This window comes from Chlamydotis macqueenii, chromosome 4, assembly GCF_036417535.1.
Source record: "Chlamydotis macqueenii isolate bChlMac1 chromosome 4, bChlMac1.mat, whole genome shotgun sequence".
Lineage (NCBI taxonomy): Eukaryota > Metazoa > Chordata > Aves > Otidiformes > Otididae > Chlamydotis > Chlamydotis macqueenii.
This window is the reverse complement of record NC_141559.1, coordinates 53,239,446-53,265,820: the sequence shown is the minus strand read 5'-3', so window position 1 is coordinate 53,265,820 and position 26,375 is coordinate 53,239,446. Positions and strand designations below refer to the sequence as shown.

At 35.9% G+C, this 26,375-nt stretch overlaps 1 protein-coding gene across 3 annotated transcripts in view; it reads right to left on the bottom strand.

Annotated features, from left to right (window-relative positions):
• The window catches only part of SGCZ (sarcoglycan zeta), a 247,072-nt gene that overhangs the window by 37,961 nt on the left and 182,736 nt on the right, over positions 1-26,375 (bottom strand). For 2 of the 3 annotated variants that reach the window (XM_086746870.1, XM_086746871.1), the window contains one exon: positions 20,387-20,509. The exons of the other annotated variant lie outside the window; for it this stretch is intronic. In XM_086746870.1, coding sequence (XP_086602996.1) covers positions 20,387-20,509 — 123 coding nt within the window. The remainder of the gene's footprint in view (positions 1-20,386; positions 20,510-26,375) is intronic. 3 annotated transcript variants of the gene reach the window in all.

Below are 26,375 nucleotides of genomic sequence, written 5' to 3'. Positions count from 1 at the left end.
TAATGAATCAATGAATGAGAGGTCTATCAAACAACAGTTCACAGCTTCACAACCAGGGGACTCACCTGGAATGTAAAAGAATGGGACACGAACTTGGATATCCTGAGTACAAAATGAAGGTTTTAACTTCAAGGCTAATTATATTTTATTTACCTTATAATTTTATCTTGATTTTTTACTAGAAGCCAAGTGTCATGTATTTGTACAGAATACTATGGAAAAATGTCAGAATCTGAAGGTCGAAAAATGTAAGAATGAGAAAATTGTTTCTCATCCAGTTTCAAGAAAAATCAGTGATAATTTCCCACTTTGAAACTTTCTGAAAATTCTATAATGTACTGCTGTCTACCTACAAAACCTAGCCAGGAATGTCTATCCAATTTGCTTCAAAAAGCTCTAAACCAAGAGAATTAATGACCAGCTTTTGACAAAAGAAAAGGGCATTTGCCCTTCAGTTCAGATATTCCATAAATAAGTGACTTGGTTTTGAAAAATCAAAAGCTCAGAGGATTTTTTCAGGAGTTTCTCCATTAAGTCTAGACGTGTCATTAGCTGCCTAAGTTAGGAGTACAGGTTATTTATATTTTATCTGTAGTCCAAAAAAAAAAAGATAAATTGGCAACTCTAGAGGTTAGTTAACTACAGATACTGGACTGAGAATAGAGCAACAATGCATACAATCTAAGCACCTTGAAGGTTTTGCCTTCAACACCTGGTCAGCAGTTGACACATATGATTTGGGAAAGCTTGTTTGGAAATCTCACTTAACTATATCAGAAGTCATCTAAGTTACCCTTAGCATTAAAACTGATTCATAGGGTGCCTTATATAGGTTTTAGTGGCCAGTTCTTCATGCCATATGGAAATGTGCATTTATGTTCTTTACTTTGCCGTTACTGCGGCATACTGAAAAATTGTTATGATTATGTGATAATTACTGCTGCATTTTTACAATTTAGTAAATTGATTTATTTATGCACAAAGAAGCCACAAACCAGCCAGACTATTATCCACATTTTTAAAATAGCTCTACTACAGCATTTTTACTGTACAGGAATTGGTATGCCATTGATAAATTATAAACAAATATTTAGATAAGTACGTTTGTGCACCCTGTGGAGGGCACTAATGCATATATAAAAAGTCCATCATATGCAAGTATATAGTACATACTTTAAAAGTCATGGTAAAAATGCCTTCAAATACTTTTGAATTCATGAAAAAATGAAAACGTGAGAGGAATCCTTACATGTATTTCTAAGATGCTGAAAGGGAGATAAGCTGATATAATACATTTTGGTGCCTATTAGACCAAAATGAAACAAAAATTTTAGTATCTCTAATTACTGAAAGTCATAATTTCTTTTTGCAGATATGAGAAATAAAACGAAGTTATAATAGCAGTTTCTCCCAAGGTTGTTAAGAAGTTTCTATTTGATATTACCACTAGTTATCTTGATTATCACCTATTATGACTGTCTTTTTATTCCTACTCTTTATTAATGTTCTGGTTTTCTCTCTAGAAGTAGATTACACAGATGAATACAGCACATTCAAACCTGACATTACTGCAATGAAAATGGGCAAATGACTTAACTTAGGTAAGTCTTTACAGCAGTTTTAAATGGAAATTCTGCAGCTGTGAAAGAGAGGGTCAATGCACAACAGTAATTTTGTCACTTAATATTCTCACCTTCAAGTCGGCATAGCAGTGAAGCAAGCCTTCTAATTTAGCAACAAAATGGAAGCAGGTGTACTTCAAACCAGTTAACTGCAGTGACTGTAAACCACCAACGGTCATGTTAGCAAACATGTGCCTATGTGTGATCTGTATTAATCACAGGAAAGACAGCATTTTTTTTTTTCCTGCAGGAAAGGACAAGATACTAAAGTACACTGCAATATGTTAAAGTTGGCTGAAATACGCATCTTTTGCCAAAGACTCAGATGTTTTCACAGGCAAGAACCATGAGAGCTGCCACATAGCTTGCAGACGCTATGGGAAGAGGGTTTATGGCAGTAATTTACTGCTAGATCTACCACTCTATTTTCAACACGAGCTGGTCACAGAGTAATTTATCAGTGCCAGTCTCAGTATTCCCTTCTATGTCACCAAGAAGCAGCATCAGGACTCAGATTACAACCACAATTCAAATTACTTGGCAAACCTTGTAACAGCCTAACCCTGCTCCAAGTCTTGTGGTATAACCCTAGCCTAGTCTTTGCTCTTTGACTGTTTCTCGGTAAGGAGAGACTCAAAAATCACACTCTCATCACTGCTTATGATACATCTATCATAAATTCACCATAAGACTTTTAAGGTTTAAGCACTTTTCATTGTCTTGATACTTACCAAGGGATGCTTGGCTAAAATTAGCAAAGTAAGATTTACTTCTGCATGAAAATTCAGTGTGGTTAGCTGCCAGACAAACCTGTTGTTCATATCCTCTTAGACATTAACTACATTATGTTCAGGCACTTTCAGAACAGAACACTGAACACTGGGGCACCAGGACTGTCATGTCTAGGGAACAGAATGTTGTACAATTTGACAGTCATCGTGAAAGCAATTCTTTTGCTTTACCATTTTAAAGTTAAAATTATAGTAATAATTTATTTTTTATGTCCAGCTATCAACAAAAGACCTTATCAGGTTCAGAGATAGGTTAAGAGACAAAAAAGAAAAACCTTCTCATTTTGCATTTTCTTCAGATCAACTCTAAGAAGTATTCCTCTACATTATCTAGTTAACAAACTGTCATGATGCTTACCAATCCAGTCTTTCAGCTTATTGAAGAGAACCTTACTTGGAAAGATCTCTATTCTTATATTCTTAAACCTTCCAGAGGAAATGATTTCTTTTAGATTCAATCTTTCTTGTCCTTTAGTCTCTGTCTGGCCTCCAGACATCTTATCACTGTAAGTAATGTGTTGGTTTTTTTTTTTTTCCAGCAGGATACTCCCTCTGCTCCTTTCCTTGTTTTGTACTAAATGTTCCTTTTACTATCTATACTAATTTTTCACATCAATGCTTTGCCGAAACGAAAATGTTTTGAGTTACTGTTAGTTTTGCTGTCATGAAGAAAAAAAAGAGTACGTTCATTAAAACTTCAAATTCAGAAACTCTAATTGGTCTTTTTCTTTCATCTTAAATCTAAATATAAACCAGAGAGGCAAGGCCAAGAATGCCAGTGAGAAGAAAAAAATTTGCAACTATAAAAAGCCTGAAAATAGTCCTGACAACTAAAACATGAAACAAACTTGTTGACAAATACTCTTTCTGCACAGTATGCTTTATCTATTGCATTTTCTCTGCTCCACACTGAGAGTATAAAAACATTTTAAAAGTAGTCCATCATTTGGTAATGGTGCTAAGATAAAAAGAGCAAAAATAATGAAACTGGTTTGCTTGATACGAAAATAAGTATTTTTTTTTAAAAAAGGCATTTCCCTTTGATGTTTAATGAGAAAAGATTTTCGATGTAACTACTAATCCCACTTCATGATTTCAACCATAAATCGGGAAAGGAATATTTCAAGTGAACTTAGCATTCGGCTACTGCCAGTATTTTGCTTTGCTGATACTGGATACATCTTGTGTCTTAGTGGGATATCCAGGTACTTTGAAAGCTTTACGTGCTGCTGTATCTAGACCTTTGACCATCATAGCATACTTGCTTTGCAGAAAGTAACACAGAAAAAAGACATGAAAAAGCACTATTCCTAGCTACACTGTAAACGGTATAACTTATAGTATTTGCTGTCACTTGTATCATGCTTTATGTACCAGATTGGTTTAGAACGATGATGACTTAAGGGCAAAGTCTTCACTTCAGCTAAGCGACATTTTGGCCTTCATAAAGGAATAAGGCTGCCTGGAAGAACTGAAAGGCATTTGTGTGTGCACGATGGTGTGTATCTGTGTATGTGCATGCTTAGATATATGCTCTAGCAGTCTTTATTTAGCATGCTCACAAAATATGTTTCAAATGTTTTACAAATCCCCTATCAAATCGCTTCAATGAAAAAACAAGATATTTGCTAAAGAACAGTTACCATAAAACTGAATTCTAATGCTTTCTAAGTAGGAACAGCTACATAAACTTATCCCACTCTACCCATTACCAATATTAGTGTTGACAAGATCAATACAAGTGTTCTTCATATATCAAAACAGTAAAACTTATGGTTTGTATATTCACTTCAGTTTATCTAAGAATATAATATATACAATCAGGAAACACTGACATGTATGTTTTAGTGTGGGCAACCAACTACGGTATGATGATTTCTGAAAGGAGAAGTCTCTAGTTGCTTTACCTTGCTAAGCTCATTTATCCTATTCATTCTTGCAGTAGTGTGCTTACTCACGCAGCTTTCTCATCTTCCTCTCAGTGTACAAAATCTTACTTAAAAGTGAAACTGAAAATACATACCAAAAGTAACTTCTAAACCAGACGTATGAAAAGAGGAACTGTACACAGAAGGAAATAAAGGACAAGGGAATGGTCCCTTTTTACAGCCAAAATGAAATTCTTTCAATTTTCTCTTCAGTAAGACAAAACGGTAGCTGTATAATTTATTTTAGAATGTCAACATAGTTAAACATGGATGCTTTGTTCGCCAAGATCAAATGCAGCCACATTCATTGTGTGTTCTCCCATTCATATAGTTCTAATGTCATTTTGTGATTTAATCCTATGAAATGATTAGTGTTTTGTAGTTTTGCTCTTTGTTTCAAAACACTGCAGTTTGGCACAAACTTTGCTCAGTATCATACCTAGGAATGCCCACCTCATCAAAGTATAGAGCAGTTTGGACCAGTATACTTCATTGTGACAGCATTTATTCCAACAGGAACCAAAAAGTCTGCATTCCTACATTAGCACAGATCTCCTAGGTTTGGAATGGAATATCCCAAAACTCTACCTCAGTTCAACTGAAACAAAAATAGTTAATAAGATCTGACAGGAGAGCATTCAAAGAAAAATTATATAATATTAATTGCATACTGTGTCATGCAGAATTGTATGGTATGATATAATAATGTAAAAAAAAGAATAAAGATTTCAAAATTTTGGAAAAAATAACAAAAATTAGAAATGACAGTCAATTAAACTAATGAGAGTGACTTTTAGAGATGTATCAAGCATAAAGTATATGTTAGTGAAAGTAGATTAATTGAAAAACAGAGAAGGAAAGTGAACAGATAAATTTTCCCCAAGGAATTAAAATACTAAATAGGAAAATATCCTTGCTAAATTATTTATAAATTAATAAATGGGGATTCTAACTAGTGCAGAAGGAAAACCAAGCGTTCCAATAAAATCCCAGTCATGGTCCAAGATCCTAAGAACTATTTATTACTCCAGTCTTGCAAAGTTCCTCATTGTATGCTGTAGCTTCAGTGGTACAACTCACAGGACCAAAATTCAAGCACGTATTTAAATGCTTTGTAGGATTACTATCAGAATGCTTAGCTATTGGCCCAGCAAATTCAAACCCAAAGGAAAGGCTCTGAAAAATGTAAAAGTGCTCAAACCAATGAGGCAACTAAAATGACAAACCATGGGTGAGAAAAACGTACGTTTTAACAATCTATATAATTCATAGCTGCTTTTAAAAAAAAATTAGTGAGCTTAAGTATCATTTTTGTTTATTCATTCAGGTCTCATTTTTGCTCCTATGCAATTAAAAGGCAAGGTTTTCACTGATTTCAAGCTCCAGGCTTGGAGCTAGTTCCAGTTGATGGGGTTGGCAAGGATGGAGAAACAGCATCATCTGGTTTATATTTGCTTTCAGTAAATTTTCTATGGAACAAATTTACTGACAAGTACGTTTTCTATCACAATGTTTTGAAAATGCATAGGGCAAAATAAATCTTGGCATTTTAATTACAAGTTTTGCACAAACAACTGAATTCCAAGGATTAAGCTTATCCAACAATGAAACCAACATACTTTTGACGTATGACAAAAAAGCTTGCATTTCAAATCCTAACAAGTCACAAAAAGTAATCATGATCTAATCACACCACAAATTATTTACTGCAATTCAAACAATTAAATACAAGAGAAATGCAATTTGTTCACAGATGTTTCACAACTGGAAAGTCAGTCATTTCTACAGTGGAACTGCTTAACACAGCTTTAAAAAAATGTACTAGTTCTGTTCTTAGAAACTTGTCTGAGCCTGGTGATATTCATACATTTGGAGAGGCTAGGCTGTCAGGGGCCCTTAGATCTGTCCTATGACTATAAAATTACTGTCCTTGTCGTGTTCAATTTATCTGGACCTAAATAACCAGGTGACACCCAAATTTAGGCATTAAAATCTAAAAAAGAGGTAAGAGGAAAAAAAAATTAATTCCTAAAGAAAGAGTCTAGCTGAGGTCTAAAGAAATTGAGAGGGATTCACCAAGAAGGATGACCACTCTGATCCAGAAAGCCCATTTGAAAAGCTCCAGGGATTGCTTACAACTGAGGACAAAGTAGGAGGAGAAGGTCTGTGGAGGCTGTGTTTCTAAGCCACGAATATCTGACCGGGCATAAACACAGTATCACATAGCTGCTGAGAGTCAAGGCAAATTCAGTCAGACTAGGGTCTACAGCAATGCAATCAGCAGTTTCAAGACCATTCATACTAGATTGTGTCTAGTTAGATTTTAAGTAAGGGGAAAACTTGTTTACATCCACATGCAACATACTGTTTAGACTTACCTTGAGATTCTTGTCTGATGATCAGATCTCAGAAAAAGGAGGCTTCCCCCTGAAGAAGTGTCTGCTGGGAAAAAAAACTGGCTTGGCTGGTAGATGGAAGAATTCTGAATACGAGTGATAGTACATAATGAAGTTCTACTCTACCAGAAAGATACATGCTCATCTTAATGACAGGTCTCCCAAGAAATAAAAGCGTTCATGGGGTAAAGAAATAAAACTGTTGACCAGTCACTGGTTGACTGAAATGGTAAACCTGTGGCTGGTCAACAGCCATGTGGAAGGGATGGGAACTCTGAAGGACTTCCCTGGAACAAGCCAGAGCAAAGGTGTTAAGCATACATGAAGAAGTGCAGACCGTAGAGCCGGTAAATGGCTAGCCTGTCTCCGAAAGCACATGCTAAAAGGTAACAGAGAAAGCCAAGAAATAAGGTGCTGGTTCTTTGGCTCTACAAATACTATTTGCTGGACTTTGGTTGGGGATTCGTGCCTTTCTTTCTAGAGCAGAGAGATGTTCCACCTCTCATAAAGCCCCACTGTGCTATCACTTGCTAAGGACTTACAGACAGACTTCACTGTTCCTCTACTTAATGAAAACGAAAATCTTAAGCAAGAAATAAAATTATTTGCTATTGTTTTTATGTTACTTTGTAAAAGAGAAAAAAAAAGAAGTTTAAACTTAGCTTGAACAGAAACACTTTTATGCAAACATCAAAATGGCAGTTTTGTAAGTTATAGGTTTTGTGAGTGGTTAGTCAGAGATACAAATGGAGAGCAAGGTGCAAATGCATATACTAACATCTTTTTTTTTTTTTGCCATTCACCTGTTTTTTTTTCAAACTAAACACTGTATTATAGCTAGAAAATTCTTAAAGAATATAAATAAAACTACAATGAAGATGACTGTATCTAACACGTGTGAGCAAGAATTATTCTAGTGTAAATTTCTTCTATCAGTGTCTCATGTAAAACAACAATATATTGTTATACTGGCACTTTCTAGACGTTACTAAAACCTGATTGACCTTGTCAAACTGTCTGCAATCTCCATCTAATCTTGCTAAGTGTTTTACATTAAACCTTGTATAATCTACTAATTTCACATTTTCTATCAGGACTTAGTAAATAATATGCACATTACATTTATCAAATGTAATTGATTCTCCCACAAAAATATTCTTGGTTTTTATGGAAAGAAACTTTGAATAATTTCTGGTATAAATTCAAGTGTGAGGTAGAGTTCCTTTAGTGACTGATTGTTCTCATAAATAAAAGCTTAAAGAGCACAAAATATTACTTAGTCATAAAGTATTAAAATGAAATAATAAATAATATAAAGCATTTAAAATTATTTAAAATAATAAACAATTCTATGTGAATAATACAGCTACATGCAACTTTTAAAATAAAATTAATACAGAGAAGTCTTCTTTTAAGCAAGCAGAAACTTCTGTGAAGCGTGTCTGTCTACAATAGTGACAGCTGCAAAGAGTAGCACATTACTCCTAGAGGTTAAAAAGAACAAATTTTATTTAATTTGGTTTAGTTGGCTTGTGACTAGAGATAAAAAGAAAATATCTGATCTCCTCTAAGGCTCATTCCTTGCTGTGATCATTAAGTTCAAAATCAAATCAGGATCAACCAGCTCATCTTCAACAGATGTTCGTATAATTTGTTCTGTAGAAGGAAACGAAGGAAATTCTACATTCTCTACAGCCAAACTGTTCTAGCGTTTCACTATTCTTTCCATTTAAAAGCCTTGGGTTTGGTTGTTTTTTTTTTTTTATTTTAACTGATAGAGACCATCCCTTGTTTTTCAACAGGCTGTTTCTCAAGGTCTCAAGGCTAATATCATATTCCTTTTGGTATTTTTTACTTCAAGCTAAATGGCACCACTTTCTCTCTTACCTCAGAGATCATGATTCTGGACAACTAATCAGTCTCGTGGCTCGGGATTCTATCCAGTTGTTTACTGAACAATGGTACAGCAAACTGGACTAAGTGCTTCGGAGAGGACCTTGCCAAAGTGTTGTATAGAGCAGCAGATCTGCAGGCTGTACTCCTGTTTTACACATCCTAGCTTCATATTTGACTTTCTTGAATCACATGATGCTCTTCAGCTTGTGATCCGAAATCCTTCCTGACACTTTTTCTGAGGACTACTGTGGGTCTTACAAAATCTCTGAGGTTTTAAAATTGACCTCTGGAAGTCAATTTTTTTTTTTTCCTGTTGTCTTTCCCTGTAACTTTCGAACAGTGGATGTTCTCATTACATAGTGGTTGCCTTCTCTCAAATTTTGTTCCACCTTGATATTCTCAGTTCCTCCTTGCTTATCAGCAACACTCCTTACATTACTTTTTCAACACCGTGTCATCCTTATAATCTATAAATCTTTTGTACAATCTATATCTTGGATTTTTTTTTTCCTAACAGATGTCTGTCTATGTAGTTAAAAGAAAGAACCCAAAAGGCCCCCAAAGTTTCCAAAATGCTGTCACCTGGTCCTGTGCATTAGATGATTCTTTGTGTTTATAGAAGGCTTCATCTGTACAATCTTTTTGGTTCAGTGGTCAACACTATCATATAGGTTCTTTGCCTTTTCATCGGTATCCATGAAGTATAAACCCAGTTGCCTTTTGAATCTCAGAATATAGTTATACATTCTTCAGATGAATTCATTTCTGCCGGGATATTGAGGGTTTTTGCTTCATTCTCTTTTTACAAGATGATTCTTACCACATATCACTTCATTTATTTTATGGAATTTATGTTGACTTTTGCCATTCTTCCGTATGGAATTTACATTACTCATTCTGAATTCTTATACCTTCTACACTTCTTAATCTTCATACACACATACACACTTCTGTACTTTCTGAACCTTGAAAAAAGCCATATTGTTATATACTTTTAATACAAATTAAAAGGCCTATATACATTGATGACATTTTTCTAGAGCCAAAATTATGCCTTATTATCTTTGTGTCCTGGTGTGCTGAATTTAATGCTGTCAGACACTGTGAAATGTAAACTCATCATTAGCCACAATGAGGATAGGAATTTAAATTCACAATGCAGGCTGAAGGCTGCAGGCCATATTTTCATGGGTGATATTATTTTTTTTTTCTGGAGTTGCTTCCTCTGGGTGAAATTATTCCTAGCTTATAGGAGTCTACTATGAATAAGCTTTGAGATGTATTGCAGAGCAGGAATGATTTGAATCTATGTTTTTCACAGCTTTGACTGCATACTTGTTTATAAATAGATCTACAGTGATAGATAACAGTGAAGTCCAAGACGTCACTGGTGGAAATCTGCTAAGTTTTCCTCTGAAAAAAAAAGCTTTGTTTTAAACTGTGACTGTTGTGGACTCAAACAGTACCTCTGTGTGAGGATTTCATAGACTCATAGAATCATAGAATAATAGAATGGTTAGAGTTGGAAGGGACCTTCAAAGGTCATCTAGTCCAACCTCCCTGCAAGGAGCAGGGACATCCCTGACTAGATCAGGTTGCTCAGAGCCTCATCCAGCCTGGCCTTGAACGTTTCCAGGGATGGGGCTTCTGTATTTATTCTTTCTACTACTTTCTACCTAAATTTAGAGTCAAGATCTCCCCATTCATTCATATAAATTTTGAAAGAATGATGTACATCATGACATATTCTTGTATAATCTCACCATGCAGTCTATGGCTACTAAATACATTAGCGCATACTGGAAAAGTTGTGTAAAAAAATTGCCTTAAGATCAGATAAAAATAAAAAAGCCACTTTGTAGTGGTTTCAGATAGGATTCAGAGAAAGCAAAGTGCAGTTCTAACACGTATTACACTGCTCACAGTAAGAGGTACATCTCTATATATTGCTTGGGAAAAGTCAGATGGCTACAATATTTCCTAACAATGTAATAGTATTCCTTCTATTCTGAAAGCTTTACAAATTGAAATCCAAATGATCTCATCTTCTAGCATGTAATGGGAACACTGTTCCAGGACAAAGCGAGATTTTTTTTGACCTGTAGTATCATCATTACAGGATGAATATTTGGAGCCAAATACTCTTTTCTTTGAACCTAAATCGTATAGTGCTTTGTTGCCTGAACCTTATCTCCAACAACAGAATTTTGTTTCCAGGCAGAAATAAATCACAAGCAAGTACTTTAAGGTAAAAAAAGAAAATGGGAATGCTAGAGCTCCTTTATGATTCACCTTTCCCCCCTGTGAGTAGCTGTCTCTTAAAAATGGAGATGGGTCTGACTGCTGTAATTTAAATGTGCATTTTCAAAACTACCAAAGCCTGAGGCCATGCGAGTGTCAGGCTGAGCTCAGGTTTTAAGAGTTAGAATTTTACTACAAAATCTGAACCCAATTCATATCCAGCTCCTGCATCTAAACCTTTTTTGCGTTTTGCAAACAAACTGGTTTGGTTTGATTTAAGAGTTATCTCAGCTTAATAATAATGGGGCAATTTTCTGCTGGATTTGACCCTTACATAGGTGTGGTGGATTGACCCTGGCTGAACACCAGGTGCCCACCAAAGCCACTCCTCAGCTGGACCGGGGAGAGAAAATGTAACAAAAGGCTTGTGGGTCAAGATAAAGACAGGGAGACATCACTCACCAGTTACCGTCACGGGTGAAACACGGGGAAGGAGGTAGAGATAATTGAAATGGAGTTAAGCCCAGGAAGAGGGAGGGATGGGAGGGGAAGTTGTTTTTGTTCTCTGTCTCATTATCCTGCTTTGGTTTTATTATTAATAATAAATAAATAGTTTTCCCCAGGTCGAGTCTGTTTTGCCTGTAAACGTAACTTCAAGGATCTCTCCCTGTCCTTACCTCAAACCTCGAACCTTTTTATTATATTACCTCTCCCTATTCCCTGGTAGGGCGGGGTGAGTGAGAGAGAGTCTGTGTAGCTTGATCCTGAGTGGGGCTAAACTAAGACACCTTCTTAAATATGTTATCAGTGAGGCGCTACCACCGTTGCTGATAGGATGACAAGGCCGTCTTGGAGCAGGCTGGCACTGCCTCTGTTGGACATAGGGGAAGCTTTTAGCAGCTTCTCAGAGAAGCCACCCCTGTAGCTCCCCACCCCTCCCCCCTGCCCCACCAAAACCTTGCCACACAAACCCAATACAACAGGTCACATGGATTTGCCTGGTATCATGCAATTCAGACCCTTCAAAACTAGAACTACTTCAAATTGCATCTCTGGACTCTGCACAGTCTTTCTACAAGGAATGAGGAATATGATTTGGAATATGATGCAGTTATTGGCAGTTTTTCCTAAAAATGTTCATTCTTACATTGGTCACAAATATCCAATAACTTAATCTTGGTATCAAAGGTTTAACCTGAAAACCAGATTCAATCTAGAAGTTAGAATGATTCTCTGTATCAACACTGCTCTGTACCAGAATGGAGCAAATAGCCAGCAGCTTCCCAAAGTTAGTGAAGAGACTATGTTCTGCAAAGGAACAGCTCAGACAAGTACAAAATCAGCTCAAAACATAATCACTATTTAATAGAATTAAATACATTACAGTCCAGAAGCAGAGGAAAGGATTAAAATCTGCCTTCTCTTATAACTGATGTTATCACGAGAAAATAAAAAGAAAGTTACATATGGAAGGAGAGGCATTCAGAAAGCATGGAATATAGAAAGGTTGACTCTCTAGGTAGAGGATGATTTTCCTCTACCTAAACATTAAAAGTGTGTCATTTTGTTGCATTTTGTCCCTTCCTTTTTCTTTCTCCTGCTTGACTATATGCTGGCTCCTTCTATGTCTCTGTCTATAGAACAGCTGAGTATTTCTCAGTGGAACAGCTGTAAGAAATAAAACATATTTTCCTGGGCTGGTAGAACTGCTTGCACATTTGTCTGCTTTTGGGTCTATTCCATTTTCAGAAAAACATTTTTTTTATCAAGGCTTCTTTCTCTTTACATACATTCCTGTGACCAATCATTCTGTTCCTCGGCATGTTTTTGTTCAAGTGCCAAAAATATAAATCTTTATTTTGCCAACAAACCATTATTACTCTTAGGTCAGTGTAGTCCTCCAATAATCTACACAGTCACCTGCAGGCTGATCTAAGTACATATTGCTTAAAATGGATTCATTCTACCCTTAACCGACAGATATAAATAAATCTATTTGTGCAATGTTCTGGATAAGAAATTTATTTATTTAGTTTCACCACTTTTAGCCTGCCTATAAAACTTCCAGTTCATAGACACCTTGGAGCTCACATATATATACTTGTAAACAGCTCTATAGTTGTACCTCAAGAATAATGCTCTGACAGGTTCTCTGTTGGCAAGTGGTTAGACTCCTGCAATAATATCTTGCAATCAGAGCTCTCATGCAGACAAGACTAGACATTAAGTGCTTTCTTGAGATCTAAATAAGCTTATCAGAAAGCTTGTTAATCCAATACATTTTGGGGTCCATATTAATGTAGTCATTACTGAGGAAACATAGAAATTCTATATATGTCATGCATTTTTGTCAGTAACAGATGATGAAAAAAGAATTCTGGTTCATTCAGTGTTCAGGGTACTGAGAGTCTGGCATATCTACTTAAAGGTTTAAATTTACTAAAACATCAAATACAGTAGTTTTACTGTGGTCACGTAATTTGACTGGGTAAGCCAGCTTAAAGTGATTAAGTGCTTCCCTTCATCTTGTGCCATTTCACTCTTCATACTCCATCTGTCCTGAATGACAATCCACCAGCTGAATGTGGCAAATCCAAGATCTTCTTTCCCATTCATACTGAAGTTCCTGTTCAGTCTCTGAAGGCACTAGATATACGCCTACTGTAATAACAACATACGTCAAATAATCATTTATTTTTCTACATCTCAGTACTTGTTATTAATATTTTATTTCTACTTTTCCAACCTAATTTGCAATTCACATATATTTCCTCATATTTCTGTCATATCTCCTTTTTATAGCCATAAGTCATATTTCTTTTTTATCATTTCCTTTTAACTACTTTGGAAGACCTTTCTATATTTCAATTACCTGGAGACTCACAGTCCTACAGCATAATCTTAAAATCAAAACTGAGGTACAGATTCACTCCTCTGCATGTTAATTCTGGATATTATTAGAATATTATTAGAATCTAAGTATGTAGGTATCTTCTGAAGTTCCTTGATATATCAAGGCTCTTATCTTTCATCTAGTGAAGTAAATGGCTTTGATCAAAGCCATACTGAACCCACTATAAGTACATACTTTAGTGTAATGAAAAGATACTCGCAGCCCTTCACAGATTTTTCCCTGACACTGTTCTGATGTCAAAGTAGGTTTGATCTACGCATGTCCTGCTATTAATCTGAGAAAGTTTCCATAAAAATAGAAGTATGCTACCTCCTGTCCTTCTCTGACTCCCGTCTTTCTACGTAACTTTGTTATTTGACAAGGAAGAATGCTCATAGGAGGTCATAATGGTTGTTGTGGTTTTGTTTAGTGAGGGGGGGCCTAAGGCGGTAGCTTCTGCAGGAAACTGCTAGAAGTCGCTCCCCTTTGTTCAGTGGACTCGGCCAGGCCTAGGGCAGAGCTGCTGCTGGCCAGGGCTGAGCCGATTGGTAGCAGAATGTTCCGTGATAATGCCTCTGTGATAATGTATTTAAGAAGGGGAAAACAGAAGAAAAAAAAAAGAGAAGAGAAGATGTGAAGAAGCTGAGTGGGGGCAGAGGCGCAGAGGGGGAGGCACAGGCCTCATGGGCCTTGCAGGCCTCACCCTCTGGCCTCTCGCCAGGCAGACAACTGGGCCCGACTCAGCCCAGCCCAGCTGCAAGAAGTGGAGAGGAGATGAGATGGATGATGTGAAGAGATTCTGAGAGGCATCTGCCAGCCTGTTGTGAAGAACTTTTCTTGTGAGAGGAATGGCTGCAGATGCCAAGGTCAGTGAAGAAAGAGGGGGAAGAGTAATGCGGCTCCTGGCCAAGATTCCCCTGCAGCCTGTGGTGACGACCATGGTGGAGCAGGTTGTCCCCCTGCAGCCCATGGAGGTCCATGGAGAAGCAGAGATCCACTTGGAGCCCATGAAGGACCCCACATTGGGAGAGGTAAAGGCCTGAAGGCAGCTGTGGCCTGTGGAGGGCCTGCTGGGACAGCCGTTCTGGAGAGACTGCACTCCGTGGAAGAGATGACCCATGCTGGAGCAGTTTCAGGAAGGACTGTGGCGTATGGGTGGGACCCCACAACGCAGCAGGGGAGGAATGCGAGGAGTTCTTCCCCCGACCATGAAGCAGTGGAGTAAAACAATGCGTGATGAACTGACCGCAACCCCCATTCCCTCTTCCCCCCTGCGCCACTCGGGAGGGGAAGGTAGTAGAGATAATGTTAAGCTTGGGAAGAGGGAGGGGTGGAGGGAGGTTATCTAGTTCTCTGTCTCATTATCCTGCTGTTTTTAGTAATAAATTAATATTTTTCCCCAAGTCGAGTCTGTTTTGCCCGTAACGGTAACTTTAAGGATTTCTCCCTGTCCTTATCTCAAATCTCGAGCTGTTTTTCCTATATTATCTCCCCCTATTCTCTCGGAGGGTGGGGGGAGTGAGAGAAAGACTGTGTAGTCTCGTCCCAATTGGGGCTGAACTACGACAATAGTCTACAAAGTATTTATGCCTATTCTTTTTGTTTCTCCTTCTACTATTAGAAACTATGTGCAAGCCTTATTACAATTGCAATTCCCACAATGAGATCTATTGTTATTTTTGAAATATGGAAACAAAGTGATATTCAGCTAAACCTGTAACAAATGAAGTTATGCTATTGTTTTTACGGGTCTTGGAGGAAGGGTCAGAGATAAAATAATGATTAAATAGATTATATTACAGCCAAGTCTGAATGAAGTATATAGATCAGAAGAACATGCAGGAGATAATATGAGAATTAAATTGCAGTCTCTTCTTCAAAAATCATAGAGAGAGAAATACTCTTTTCAAAAAAGCTGAATATTTATATAGTCTGGCTAAAACATTGTAACTTTAATAAAAAAAATAAAAACAAATGTTTCTGATAATGTGCTTTTAGCCGTAAGTGAGCAAACCACTTCAAATGGCAGAGGAGAAAAACAACTCAATTATGTTGCCCAAAAAAGTAGGTGTCTTGCTTGGAACATAACTAGATTACCTCCACTTCGCTTAGTACTCCTTATGCAGCTGCTAACTACAAGTTTGGTTTAAGAAAAAAGAGGAAGAGAAACTGTACTAACAGAGACATACAGTGAAAGTTTTTATGGAAAGAATTACAACCTTCTTTCATAGCAGTTTTCTCAGAAAAATGTATGATGAGCTAGGCATTCTTAACCTGTTTCTCAAGAGTACTCTGGCAGGATAAAGCTGAGTGGTGTTATGTGCTTGTCCTCTCACCAATGAGTGTTTTTCAAATTCTGCTACAGGAATAGCTTAGAGAGATCATATAGCAATTAAAAGAACTATGAAATAAAAGCACAGAGTAGAAAACTTCATGTTAAGATTTAAATAACAGAAGTAAAAGTCAAACAGATACTCTTGCTCTGTAACTGCAGAGGGAGTGAAGAAGACTCCATGATGCTATAGATGACGCCCATTCACTGGGACAGGGTGAACATAAGTGATGGAGAAAAGTTTAACCCTGTGCAGAAAGGAACCTGTGAGCCCACCAGAAACTCAGCTTCCTACTCCTGCTTGTTTCCCAGCTCTTTGGCAATATGTTTACTTCATCATGACTTTCTCTTCTCTCCCTACAAACCTCTATGATACCTGTTAAACTTGGCAGTAGGAGGCATCTCTGCACAAAGGGGCAACAGTCAGCTGCAATTCTAACAGCTCTAACAAAGCCTAGTTTGAATCTTTTTTCCTTCTTTCCTTGGATGATAAAGTAGAAAAGAGCTAAGAAGAAGAAAAAGCTAAAGTAACAATTGAAGGAAGAATAAGATGTCTAAATTAAATCAGCCAACTGCGTTATTTTAAAGTCAGAGACTCTTAATAGAGAAATATATAGCTGCAATATCTCCAAAATAAAAAGTACTATTTCTGAGTCTGTATTTTTCTTATCTGGGAAATATATTGATATCTGGATTACTGCCCTGTTCCTACCATATCTTTCTTCCTGGAATAGATTGGCGATACAAAAATTTACAAAAAAAAAACCACCTACAAAAATAATCAATGAGAAGCTCTAAACTTAATCTTTCAAGTTTTTATTAATGTAGAATTTCTTATACTGCCTTATGATAGATTGCTCTTTAAAGCTATGCATTACAAAAACATTCTTTTGAATTGAGAAAAAATCATATATAATAAATCCCAGATTGCCATAGTTGTTCATAAAAGCCCATGAAATGGGCATGCTTTAGGAAATGAATTACCAAAATGTATCATTTATTCAACCCTTTCACAATGAAGTGTTTCCAAAAAGACACTATTCACAGTTAAGCAAGAAAATAAAATCAGATTTTTATTGTAGTACAACACTTAAATAATTACATGAGAGAGTTTCATCTCCAAATAAGCATGGCTTATTTTTGCTTTTTGATATTCATTTTTTGTTTTCTCTGTTCTTCCATAACTCCTTTCCTATATTCACCCCAAGGCACCATGATTATCAAAACAAAGGCTTGAGAAAAATACACCAAAAAATAATTTCTGGTTGATGTTTAACATTATGATGCCTTGCCAAGTTTCATCAGTCATATCATGTCATATAGAGTAATGCAGTCTGATTGATGCAACTCACAGGGACTCATCACCTTTCCTGTTTTTGCTGAACAATTTAAAGGTATCCCACAATCTTTGGATGGAATTCAAAGAGCTACTATATGAAAGACAAATTTTATTTTTCCATGAAGATAGAATTTTTTTTTTTTTACCATTTGAGATTTTTTTTTTAAAATACTTTTCTTCAGATTACATGTATCATACAACTTCTAGTCTCCATTGGGAAATCTATGTGAAATAATTCCAGCTTTAGACTGAAGTCAACCGTAAAGCATAGATGTCTCATTATAGCTTTATTATTTAGCTGTAGACTAGTACTCATGTTGCAAAAAGCCTTTTAGGGATACAGAAATTGGGATATGAGGTTATTCTGTGTAAGCCTTTCAGAGATGCTCATTTATTTAGAAATTTAATACTCTTCCTTTCCTTCTGTGGGATAATGTTTTTCTTCTCTAACAAGACGACAGAAGGGTTAACTGAAAGTGAGCCCTAGGGATTTAAAGCATAAAATTTTGAGACTAGCCTTTTATAGTCTCATTATAAGATAGTTTACTAGTGGAACTTGATTTCAAAACAAGATGATTATCCAGAGATTAGAAAGAATGATCTCAACTTCATTAAATTACTTTTGAATAAAAACAAAAGAAGACAATAATTTTCAAGTGATTTTTAAAAGCAAATTACTCTTCTAAATTATCATTACAAAACACCTTAAGAAGTTTTTCTAAAGAAACTGCCCAAAGCGTTGGACAGTAGGCTATTTAATGCAACATAATTTGTATTCAACTTCATGACCTAAATGACAACACTTAGAACCTGATAAATCCTCCAATATGCATATTTTCTTTGTGATATTTAAATGCCATCTAAATCTTGCTTTGTGTGTGTGTGTGTGTGTAATTAAAATCAATGTTTTTATTGTTTTAACCCTAAAATAAATTTTCTAGTTCAATGAAAGAATTTCTTTGAAAACTCTATCCTAACTCTCATTTATTTTTCATCTTAGCCACAGAAGAAAAATATCAATTACTCGTGCAAACAGCTTTAGTAGTGAAATTCTCTAGCAGGACTCAACAAGTACACAAAAATCCTTGAAACTCAGATGAATATATCAAAGCAGCATTAACTTAAATTTTCCTAGGCTTCACTTCCCCCCCCCCCTTTTTTTTTTATATTTGGGCAGGAGAGCTTAATATAAATTCATATACAGTCAGGTGTATTTCTAGAATTAAGGAGAAAATCCTGTCCTTTTTCACAAGGAACAATCTTATATTGCATGCTAAGCATCATTTTCATTAGTTGTTCTGCTTTCTATACCACTGATGTCAACAGGTGCTGTGGGAACTTGGGCCACTTTGAAGTTAAAGGCAGTTGAGGAGTGCTTTGCTTTTGAAATATGATTAAAAAAAATACCATGACATCTACAACTCACGATTACATTTCTTAATAGCAGGAAATCTAATCCTCAGTTCCATTTGTAAGATGTTTCATTTTTTAACTTATGATAGATGCTTTGAAATCTCCTTTGTTGATTGTATGTTTAAGATTAACTTTCTCAGTATTCAATAGTCTGAGCAAGTTTGAACATTAGCAGGATTCAGTACGAGTCTTTTTCCTTTTTGTGTTACTCCAGTTATTGTCTTAGGTTTTACTATGGTAAAATTCTTGTACAACTACTATCTATAAAGAACTGCTGCTGACTCAGCAAAACACCGATGTGTCCCTCTCCTAACCTCAAATTTGGTAAATCAATACAATTTAGTGTATTATATCGGATACTGCAATATCACTAAACTGCCTGCTTGTAAAACGCTTTTCTTTTGGTTTAGCAGTATTAAAACAGATTGCTTGCCTAGAGAAGATAGACAGAGGTCAGATAGGAATGCAAGGGGAAGTAAAGTTATCCCACAGATACTGGCAAGCAACAGCCTTGAGGCTTATGAAGAAAGTTCAGTCATAGCTTGACTATGGACTTCCTGGATCTATTTTAATGCTATATCTGGCATTGCACTGAAGTAGAACTATTTGATTTTTATTTTTTTTTAAAGGCTTAAAGTTGCTAGTAATGCACTTCTTAGTTTTATAGACCAGAAAGGGATATCTTATCATAATCATTGTAAACCAGAATCATCTTATACTTTCTATAAAACTGAACTTTCAAACTAGTAGCTTGATTCCAAACTCTGTAAAGTAGGCATGCCCAGACAGAGACTGACCTAAATACTCCTGACTGGTGAAGCAACTCAAGTTTTGTATCTTATTCTACATTATGAGTGGATAACTCTAGTCCAGCCTAAGTTGAGGTAAGATTTTATTAAGCAAAGTGAAAGCATTTATACAAAACAAACTTAGGTAACAGATTTTTTTTTTTAATAAGCTAACAAGTTTCTAATATCAAATGAGCTACTGAGATATATATTAGTAAGACACAGACAGTAAGATACCAATGAAAATTATTTTTCTTATTTTATTGAACAAATGTTAAAGTCAAGACAAGGTTTCTACTTACTACACTTCAGCTGAGCCTCCTAAAGTAAAGCAGAGTACATACTCTTAATTCACATGGAAGTTAGACTTGATACTTTGTATACAAAAAAACCCCCAAAGGTCATAGCATATAACAATAGTTTTTATAATTTTGAAGGGGTATTACCTAAACAGATGGCATAGGTACCACAAAATAATGCTTAATGGTAACATATAAACGCCAAAACACTCTGGTATGGGTATTTGTACCATAGTTGGTCCTGCAGAGTTTAAATTCAAATCTGCCTTTAGAGGAATTGATCTTTAGATTATACAGTATCTTTTGGTTGGTCAAGCAATCACTGGTAATGATAAAACTTTTTCCTCTCTAGTGGATGAAAATTTTGCAGAAGACTGATAGATGAATTATTACTAAGGGTATTTTAAAAAGAGTTTACATTCATTTAGAAACCTTATTATTACCATACCTGTTACTTTCAGTCTGTCAGCTCCAATTACAATCTCATCTTCATCTGCAGAAAACAATACTTTTCCACCTTCACTTGCCCTCACTTCAAATCTTTTACATTGGGCCTCCACAGCATCAGCTCCTGAAATCAAGGAAGTGAATGTGTCATCATATTTTGTAAGAGTAAAAGTAGTCATCAGCATACATGGAATATCCAAAAGGTATTGAATACATGAGGCTCTTATAAAATACTTGGCTTTCTGTGAGGTTGGTAGGTAATTTATATTGTAAAATATTGTTAAATTAATTTACAGAGTAACTATTGAACTATTGCATATCAGGATAGAATTAAAAGTAACTAAGAACAACATCTATTTCAGTGTTATGTAGAAGTTAATATAAGAATTGAGAATGTACTTAAATTCTGAGATCTTGAAATGCCAGTTCTTTCTGGGATTTGCTCAGCTTAAATTGCAGTTTCTTGCCAATGGAAAAAAAAAAAAGATAACATACAAGCCTATTCCACAAAGACCAACAAAACACAGCAGAAAAGGGTATTTTTCATTCAGTTCTACTGCAAACTTGAACAGCAGAATAGTAAAAAAAAAAACTCCAACAAAACAAACAAAAAGATGAACTGAAATATCACAGTTTATCTCATATTCTATGAAACAAAACTCCCAAATGTCTCTAAGCTCCAAAACCCTAAAATAATTCTGAAATCAAACAGACCTATGAAATTGCATCTAACAATGCAATAAAAAAAAAATGCAGATACTAAAACTCTGTTCAATTTACTACGCTTTTAAATTTACAGATCTTATCCTTATTCTTCAGTGTTTTGTCTGGTAAATTGTTTCTGAAAATTTTAATTTTATTTTATTAATAAGTGAAAGCAAAACCTCAGTTCTGAAAATGGTGTTGAAAAGCAATGAACTGCATAAAGCACAACCAGCCGTAAGGCACATTACAGGATTTCAGGGAATAATTATCTGACAATTTTCTCATTGATCCCCAGTTGGATTTCTAATGTATACTTGGAATGACCCACCAATCTATATGGGTAAAAATGATGAGGAAGACATTATGGACAAAGAAATCCAGGTATATAATTTCAGTTTATCAACCTGGCTTACAGGTTTGTAAAAAACACCTTCTTCAGTAATGTGGAAGTTTTCAGTTTAATATGCAAATGCACATTATCAAAATATATAAGAAGAAATATAAAAGCTGTGTTAACTAATTTTGGATGAGAAATTACTATAGCAGCCCTTAATTTGCAGAACTAGCTATAAAATGAAAACAATTCCTCTTACTTTCAGATGAACTTACATTTGTACTGTGAAATATTTCTGGTTATTTTTTATTCATGACTGTAAAAAGAAAATGAAAAGGAATTATAAAAATAATTGTGATGCCCCATTTTCTTGAAGTTGGACATGTTTATTCTGTTGTGAAAGTGTAAACTGGTATTTTCTCCTCCTTTCTCTCTAATGGAACATTATTTTAAATGTGATAAACAGTTTTTTAGATTTGTTTTGAAAAAATATTACATTTTTGTAAAGACAGACAGAGACAGATTTCAGATAGCCTAATGTTAGCCATGGAATAAGTGCTACAACTCACAAACATTCCAGGATACTTTTACTAATAAAAGGTATAACAAAATTTAATTGTCCATCAGGATAAATGTAATTACAACATATATTCTCACATAGCTGTCTTGCTGAATTCATCCTTTACTCTTAAATACTTTCCAAAGGCTTCCAAGGCTATCAGGAAGCCCCTGATAGTGTTGCTTCCAGGCACATCTGAATTATTTGTTAAAAATTCTGGCATTTAGCTAGCAATGCATGCCAGCAACACAGTTGGGAAGGATACTCTGTTCTTTTGTACAATTACAGGTAAAGATATATTTTTTAAAAGCTGTAAAATACATATTTATATTTATTTGTTACATCAGTGCCTGGTTTATGAAATCAAGTGAGATCTAGGCATTATCGGGCCTCTGGTAAGTTCAACAAACTGCTGTGTATCTGGCCAGTGGCAGAAACACAAGAGGAAATTAGTAGGTAAATTTATACATTTTTACAATTTTACTTCTTAGTTTGCAAACATGTTGAGTTATATGTCGTTTTGCAAAACAATTCCATTGTAACATAAATCACACTGTTGATGACTATATCCAGTTACTTGGTGAAACTGGGACAACCACATAACTCAGACTACTGTAATAGAACAGATGATATTACTATTTAATTCATTTGGAAGAGGAAGGAAACATAATAATTATACACTGGTTTAAAATACTTGCAGAAATTATAGATGAGCTTTTATAGACGATGCTTGGAGGATTATATTATACACTGATTATTTATGCACAGCCATGATTCAGTGCTCAAAATGACATATAATAGTTATGAGGAAACACTGTTCACAATACTAAAACCAAGGTGTAATTCTCTTTAGGTAGCACTGCACAAAAATGCTTATTCTAGAATGCCTCTAGTGGTTCAGAATGTGAAGACTTGTAGAGGCTACAAAGATCAATGCTTTCTTGTTGAACAGAAGTGCTTCCAGAAACTTTGTGGTTTGAAGGAAGATGTTCAAGACAACATCAAAGTCGTTGCTAAAATTATTAATGACAAAATAAGTGGTAACTTCCAGTACCTCAAGGGGGCCTACAAGAAAGATGGGGAGAGGCTGTTCAGTAGGGCCTGTTGTGACAGGATGAGGGGTAATGGTTTTAAAATAGAGGGAGGTAGATTTAGATTGGATATTAGGAAAAATTTTTTAAAATGCGAGTTGTAGAACACTGGAACAGGTTGCCCAGAGAGGTGGTGGATGCCCCATCCCTGGAAACGTTCAAGGCCAGGCTGGATGAGGCTCTGAGCAACCTGATGTAGTGGGGGATGTCCCTACTTCTTGCAGGGGGGTTGGACTAGATGACCTTTGAAGGTCCCTTCCAACCCTAACCATTCTATGATTCTATGATTTGAAATAAGAATGCATGCTGTTATTTAGCAATTTCATTATAGTTGGAAGAACAATTGTGCCCTTTCTGCGTACCGTTAATGTTCTGCCACTGTGTTATCTGGAGGGGAAAAAAAAACAGTTACTAAGTTTTTTTTTTTTACTGTTACTAAGTTGTTTAAGTTGCCCTAATAAAATTGTACACTGAATGGTTCAAAATCAGATAGCCTTACTATGGTACACAGAGAAACCATTTATATTTCATGTAAGCCTTTTACAATGTCTAACTTTTATTCATTGATATCTATTTTCTTACTCCTTCTGTTGAATTTTTTTTTCAGAATTTAAAAAAAAAACAGATGCTTTCAAAATACTCAATTTGATATAGTTTTGGAATAGTGTTTCCCTTTGGTTTGGAAATATTTGTTCTTCATTTTGAAATATTTAAAAGGCATACAATTAAAAGGCATTAATTTATTGCAAAATTTATGAATGTTATATTAAAACTTTCCTAAAATATATTCCTTTGAGAAAAAATCAGATGCAATCATTTCTCCTGTTCTAGTCACAATTTTGATTTCAAAATCTCAAAGCCCTTCTGGAATTGTATACTTATTTTTCTGCACAAGTCTAGTTTTCAATCATTTTGTAGATAGATCTTAGAATAGAATGTATTACACTTCACAAGGGCTGCATTTTGAATAACTATTGGAAAGCGTAGGTAAGAATTCTGTTGTAGAAGTAAATTTCAGTTAACAAGAAATACAAATTGTATTTTAAAACAATAAGATCAGGTTGCTTAACAACTATAATAATGTCCATGTGAAACTCTTGTGTACCAGAACATATTATCAAATACAGCACTTCACAGACTATCACAGTAATCAAGAAGATCACACACTTGAAAGTCTTTAAACACACTGAAGCACAGTATTATTTCCCCCATTTTGCAGAAGGATAAGACATTGAACAAGACATAAGGGCACCATCAGGCCATAAAATGCAGATAGTTCCTACTGGTAAGTCCATACATGGTGCTCAGGATCTGGTCGCCCTGCATGTGTCAGACTGGTGTGCCCGCCAGGCACCCTGCCTGAGTGCTTGCATTTCCTTTGGGGTGAAACTGCAGCAAGGAGGAGGAGGGAGAGCCTTCGAGTCTTTCTTCAACAGTCAGAGAGCACACTTCAGTCAAGTTGTGGGGAAACAATCTGAGGACAAAAAGCTGAAAATCCCGCCCTATGACATCTAGATAAAGGTCAGTCAGGGTATTTGTGCTATAACATGTAATAAACCCAGGCAGACTGAGTACATTCTGCTTTATATGAAGTATTTTCTGGACAGCTGTTTGTAAAAATACCATGCTCATTTCTGGAGACAGGTAATGAGAACATAACAAAAGGGGCAAACTTTTTAGTAGAGCATATTGTGATAGGACAAGTGATAACGGCTCTAAACTAAAAGAGGGTACATTTAGACTAGATATAAGAAAGAAATTTTTTCATAAGGATGCTGGTAAAACACTGGGACAGGTTGCCCAGAGAGGTGATGAATGACTCATCCCAAGAAACACTCAAGGTCAGGTTGGACAGGGCTCTGAGCCCCTTCTTCTAGTTGCATTGCTCACAGCATGGCAGGCTTGAACTAGATATCCTTTAAAGGTCCCTTCCAATTCAAACTATTTTATGATTATATGAAAAACAAAACACTTAACTGATTAGAAAAAAAATAACACAATACAACCAGTGCTTATTGTAATGGCCCAGGAGACTTGCTTTTTAACATGGATGGGTTGCAAAGCAAGGAGTCCACCACAGTGTCCTGCCTGTCTGACAACAGCAGCAGTATCCTGCAGGGACAGGAAAACAAAGCTGAAAAAGGATGGAAGTTTGGACCTGTCCTGCAACTATAGTTACGAGTCAGGAAACAAAAGGAAAATCACAAATGACTTGATACTAACTAGTGTCATCTTTATTTAAGACCTGATGATTGCTCAGCTACCTAAAAGTAAGAGGCATTATAAGTACTCTGACGCTGCTAATTTACACACATGAAAGTTGTTCTGTAAAGAAAAGGAATTAACAGAAAATGTGAGAGAAATCAAAGAGAAAAAAGAGCTGACACCTTCTTACTCATTATATATCACTGCAAGTGACAGCCTATGCTTCAATAACTGCCTTTTAAAACTTCAGGTGTATTTAGGATAACATAGCTTTTCACAAAGAATAATTTATAGAACAATGATCTGGAGCTTTTACAAAGAAGTGTGTGTATTTTAGATGCTCAGCATTTGTGTTTCTTCAGCATCACATTGTGTAAAAGTCCACCTAGAATTCAGCTAGTCTAAAATATCATTACAGGATATAAGTCTACTTTTATTTTTTAGCCTAAAAGAAATGGGCTTTTACTTTGTGTGGCACTCAAGGAGTTAACAGTGCATCACTTAATATTACTCACTTATTGCTGAAACACTGGTTAGTCTTTTCAAGCCACTTGAGAGATCACTAAAGAAACATAATAGTGTTAAGTTTGTCTCTCTGATGTAGAACCAGATGTGAATGTTATGAAATGGTTTTGAAAAGTTAAACTGCCTACAGAGTAATGAGTGCTATCAAAATGGAATCCTGTTTCATTATATTTTCATTTCCCAGTTGAAGTAAGAGTAAGCAGTTGCGTGCACAATTTATTAGTGTATTATGTTCTTAGCTGTAATGCAAGTGAGGAGGGCATACAGCAAGCTCACTACCTCGGATGTCAGGAGAGCAGACTTTGGCCTCTTCCAGGATCTGCTTAGTAGAGTACCATAGGATAAAGCCCTGGAGGGATGAGGGGACCAAGAAAACTGGTTAATATTCAAGGATCACCTCCTCCAAGCTCAGGAGGGATGCATCCCAACAAAGAGAAAGTCAGGTAAAAACACCAGAAGGCCTGCATGGATGAACAAAGAGCTCCTGGACAAACTCAGTCTCTAAAAGGAAGCCTACAGAGGATGGAAGCAAGGATAGGTAGCCTAGGAGAAATATAGAAAGATTGTCCGA